The following is a 5,688-nucleotide window of genomic DNA, read 5'->3' on the forward strand; positions in this document are numbered from 1 at the left end:
TACTGTACTATATCTCGTACTTTAAAAATATTTATTAATTAATAAAAATATTGTACTCTACTGTACAGTACTATATCTCGTACTTTAAAAATGTTTATTAATTAATAAAAATATTGCACTATACTATGTCTACTGTACTGTACTATATCTCGTACTTCAAAAATGTTTATTAATTAATAAAAATATTGTACTATACTATGTCTACTGTACTGTACTATATCTCGTGCTTTAAAAATGTTTATTAACTAATAAAAATATTGTACTATACTATGTCTACTGTACTGTATTATATCTCTCTCTGTATAGTACTTTGAAAGTGTTTATTAATTAATAAAAATATTGTACTATACTCTGTCTACTGTACTATATCTCGTACTTTAAAAATGTTTATTAATTAATAAAAATATTGTACTATACTGTATCTCGTACTATAAAAATATTTATTAATTAATAAAAATATTAATATTCATTAATTAATAAAAATATTGTACTATACTATATCTCGTACTTTAAAAATATCTATTAATTAAGAAATATATTGTATTACACTATATCTACTGTACTATACCATATCTCGTACTTTAAAAATATTTATTAATTAACAAAAATATTAATATTTACTAAAAATATTTTGCATTGTGCAAGGTGAACAAATTGTATATTTCTTTTTCAATCATCTGTATATATAACGTAGGAGTTTTAAGATAAAGTTGTCAAACCAGTCATTTTGACTGGTAGTTCCAGTGTTCAACCTTCACGAGAAAAACACGCTATAGAGTGTTTCGTCGCACGAGATGGAGATATTTGAGAGAGAGAGAGAGAGAGAGAGAGAGAGAGAGAGAGAGAGAGAGAGGAAAGATCCGAAAAGCAGTGGGAGAAATATCGAAGATGCACTCACCGAACTTGAGCGGCGGCAGGTTGCTGCAAGAGTGCATTCCGTTGTCATCGGGACGCGAGCAAATGTAGTCCTGACCCTGATATTCGAAGTACTTCTCAAGGTCGCTGGAAAAGCAATGAACCACGATTAAAAAGATTGATTTCGCAGCAGCAGCAGCCCGTCACACTCCGAGTCGCGCTTCTTTCCTTATAATTAAGAGGTTGCACGTATATACATATGTATATACATATGTAATGTATAATATGCCTTATGCACGGATGCACTCGTTACATGCTTCGTCATATGCGTGTACACCGTGTATATGCAGCGTGTTTCATATATGATATATTATATATATATATATATATAAAGGTTATATATATAATATATCATATATTTATATTTATATTTATATGTACGTATTCAGGTTGTTTCGAGAGCGCAGATCGATGAAGGGAGTACATACCGGAAAGACGATGAAAGGAATATTTTTCGATCGAATAAAATTTCATTTAATCAGCAAAATTGAGAATTGAAATTAAATCCAACAAAGTTCGATCTTTTCGAGAAGCTGAAAGGCGGAGAAGTAATAGAAGGAATTATTAGATCCTCGATTTTTCATGCGTTTTTAATTACAATGGATTGTCTTTCAGTTTTTGAGAATACTCTCTTGGAACGCTTTATTTCTAACTTTCCTCCCTATTTGTAAATAATAAAATTGCACGTGCATTCTGCTAAAATATATTATAATACAAATTGTAATTTATGTATTATAGTAAAATTGTAATTTATGTGTATTATAATATATTTTATAAATATTGTAAAATTGTGTTTTACTAAAATATATTTTTATAATAAAATTGATGCTAGATTACTATTAACACTATGGACACTTCGTTGTATTATAATAAAATTGTAATTTATGTATTATAGTAAAATTGTAATTTATGTGTATTATAATAAAATTGTAATTTATGTGTATTATAATAAAATTGTAATTTATGTATTATGATAAAATTGTAATTTATGTATTATAGTAAAATTGTAATTTATGTGTATTTAATATAATAAAATTGTTTTACTAAAATATATTATTATAATAAAATTGATGCTAGATTACTAGTGTTAACACTATGGAAACTTCGTTGTGCAAAGTGTTATTTAATCTTTTCCAGTTCCTTGAAATGTCAACTGAAATCTTTGATCAATTCTTAATGATTGTTCTGAAAGTCAGTTTGCCAAATGAAAAATTTGAATTTCACTGCTGCACAATGGCATTTAACGCGCTTAACAAACCGCGTTTGTTTTAGTTTCCAAATAATCGATCAATTCGAATGATCGTTGCTCGAAAAGAAAAAAAAAAAAAAGAGAAAAAGAGCTTCCGTAGAGAAATCCTATTTCTCTTTTCCCCATTTTGACCCATATTCTCGGGATTCATAGAGGGAAATTCGATCAACTTTTTTACGGCGAGCGTGTCGAGCATATCGAATGAGAAAGAGCTCGAAAGAATCATTCCCACGCGGTGAAAGGAACAAGAAGAGGTTCCAAATTTTTAAATAATTCGAATTCCCTCGAATTCACTTGCGACCGTCCGTTTCTGCGGGGTTGAATGAAATAATGAAATCAGTTTGTTCAACGCTGTTACCGTAGCGGTGGTTGGAATTTCGTTCTGAAAGTGGTCTCTCGCTTTTCAGTGGTTTTGAAAGAAAATGGGTCACCAATTTGACATATCTCTCTGCAGTTGAAGACTCGACGTTCCCAAACGTTTCGACACAAGACGTGCAACAGAGAGTTGAACGATTAACTTCGTGGTTTTGTTATTAATTGAACATTCCTAATTAGTCTCCGAATTGACAGAATTTGGCGACGATGCGCACGAATCACGGTGAAGGTGCGGCGATGCTCGTTGCGCTGAATATTGCAAAGTACCGTCTTTAATTTAAATGCAAATACGGAAACATAGTTTCTACGTCGGGCGACGTATAATTTCTTACTCCGAAGGGCTCCCATATCCCGTAGTTTGCCACAATGCTCGTCAAACGTCGCCCAGAACGTCCATTTTTTATGGCTCTATTACTAGAAAATTAAGCAGACACGTTCGCGAAGTGTCGAGAAGTGAAATTTTGAAGGATTATTAACTCGTCCACACTCGTAAACCTAATGCAATTGAATGATTTAATCCGGCACTTCGATTAATTTAATTCAATATCGCGTTCAATTGCGAACAATTCACATTGTTAAATTTCCTATTATATGATAAAAAAATTTCTATTACATAATATACAATTATAATAATATTGTAGTTATGTAGTATATAATTATAATAATATTGCAATTTTGTAATACATAAATATAATAATATTGCAGTTGTGTTATATATAATTGTAATAATATTGCAATTTTGTTATATATAATTATAATAATATTGCAATTGTGTAATATATAATTGTAATAATATTGCAATTGTGTAATATATAATTATGATAATATTGCAACTGTGTAATATATAATTATAATAATATTGCAACTGTGTAATATATAATTATAATAATATTGCAACTGTGTAATATAGAAATATAATAATATTGCAACTGTGTAATATATAATTATAATAATATTGCAACTGTGTAATATATAATTATAATAATATTGCAACTGTGTTATATATATTTATAATAATATTTTAATATTTTAATTGTATTATATATAATTATAATAATATTGCAATTGTGTTATATATAATTATAATAATATTGCAATTGTGTAATATATAATTATAATTATATTGCAATTCTGTAATATATAATTATAATAATATTGCAATTTTGTAATATATAAATATAATAATATCGCAATTGCGTAATATAGAATTGTAATAATATTGTAATTGTGTAATACAGAATTATAATAATATTGCAATTGTGTAATATATAATTCTAATAATATTGCAATTGTGTTATATATAATAATATTGCAATTGTGTTATATATAATTATAATAATATTGCAATTAGTAATAATATTATAATTTTATATAGCAGAAATTATTATATATTATGATTATAATATTATTATAATTATATTTATATTATATTATATTATATTACATTATATTATATTATATTTATATGATAATATTATAATTATATAATTATATAATATATAATAATCTCCTATTAATTCTATTTCTTGCAAATTTTCGAATGTACGCGATTCTCGATTGGAATACAATTTGGAAAACACGTAATAAAATTAAACGTAATAAAATTAAACTCCACTATTTCAATCAATTTAATTCAGATATCGTTATCGTACGAATGCCATGAAATTTTATCATTATTAAATTTTCTGTCGAATCTTATTGTTATGAAATTATTTCCCCCTGATGCAGCGTGTGTGAGTACATAATTTCACGCGTCAGACTTCAATTCTGTCTCTCTGATTTTCAATTGGAATACGATCCGAAGAGTTTGATTAAAAAAAAAACACACGATACACGCGTAATAAAATTAAACGATTGCCTTCGCCGCTTCAATCGATTAAATTTCGAACGTCCGGCCAGTTCTATTCGTTATTAAATTTCCCATTATTTCCCATTATTACGTAACACGTAAATTTCAATTTTACCGCTCGTGAATTTCAAAAGCAGCTTCGCGCAATTTCCCGACGCAGTTTGAAGGAATTCAGAGAATTTAGAGATAACAATACAAATTGTAATGAAATTGAACCGAGTCGATCGATTTTAAAATTAATTCGGGTCTCGCCAATCACGTATGCATGATTTCAATTTTACTTTTCGCAGATCATAAAACAGCATGTAATTCTGGAAACAAGTGACAATCGAAAGAATTCTCAATCAGTATCAATTCCTCTCAGACAGATTCTTACCGATTTGATCTTCAAATTTCTACAGACAACACAAGTATTCGGATCTAGCTTCGATTAAAATTCAATTCCAGCGGCTGATTTCGAATATTATACAATAGTTTAAATAATTATTAATAATTAAAAAAAATATAAATGTAATTGATGATAAAAATGAAATTGAATAATATAAAATTCTAACTATTTTTGTTGAATTTTTTATAATATTTAATAATCTACTTATTAAAATTATTGAAAATTCATAAATAATTCACTTTATTATAAAATTATTAATTATTAATAATAAAATTATTGATAAATATATTTAAAAAACATTAAATTTTATTATTTTATTTATTTATTTATAAATAATATATTAATTTGTATATAATTAATTTTAAAAATTCATACAATTTAATTTTAAATATTTAAATTTATTATTATTTAATATATTAATTTTAGTAGTAATATAAATAAATTATATATAAATATTTTATCAAAATATATCTTTTTCAGGCATATTACTTATTTAATTTAATAATTATATAAAAATTATTTAAATTTATCGTCAGGGTATGAACCTAAAAATTAGCTTCAATTAGCTTATTATATAAATAATATTATAAAAAATAATTTTATATTATTAATATTTATTAATTCATTTAAAATCAAAGTTTAATATGCAATATTTACATTAAATATAATATTAAATTTATATTAGATTTAATCATTAAATATCTATTAATTGCAAATTAATTATTTTTTTTAAACTAATATCCAATAATAATCATTAAAAATAATATTTATTATTATATTTTAATTTAAAAAATTAATTCTTTTATCAGACATCTAATGAATTAATTTATTTAATATTAAAAGAATTTATAATCTTTATAAATAAATTTACAATTTATTTCTTTTTCAGACATAATATTAAATAAGAATCAT

General features: G+C 25.2%; 1 protein-coding gene across 6 annotated transcripts in view; it reads right to left on the reverse strand.

Annotated features, from left to right (window-relative positions):
- The window catches only part of LOC122530335 (voltage-dependent T-type calcium channel subunit alpha-1G), a 166,987-nt gene that overhangs the window by 74,366 nt on the left and 86,933 nt on the right, over window positions 1–5,688 (reverse strand). For all 6 annotated transcript variants that reach the window (XM_043657186.1, XM_043657189.1, XM_043657187.1 and 3 more), the window contains one exon: window positions 899–1,002. In XM_043657186.1, the coding sequence (XP_043513121.1) occupies window positions 899–1,002 (104 nt within the window). The remainder of the gene's footprint in view (window positions 1–898; window positions 1,003–5,688) is intronic.

The sequence above is a fragment of the Frieseomelitta varia genome, unplaced genomic scaffold (genome assembly GCF_011392965.1).
Source record: "Frieseomelitta varia isolate USP_RPSP 00005682 unplaced genomic scaffold, Fvar_1.2 scaffold_339, whole genome shotgun sequence".
Classification (NCBI taxonomy): domain Eukaryota; kingdom Metazoa; phylum Arthropoda; class Insecta; order Hymenoptera; family Apidae; genus Frieseomelitta; species Frieseomelitta varia.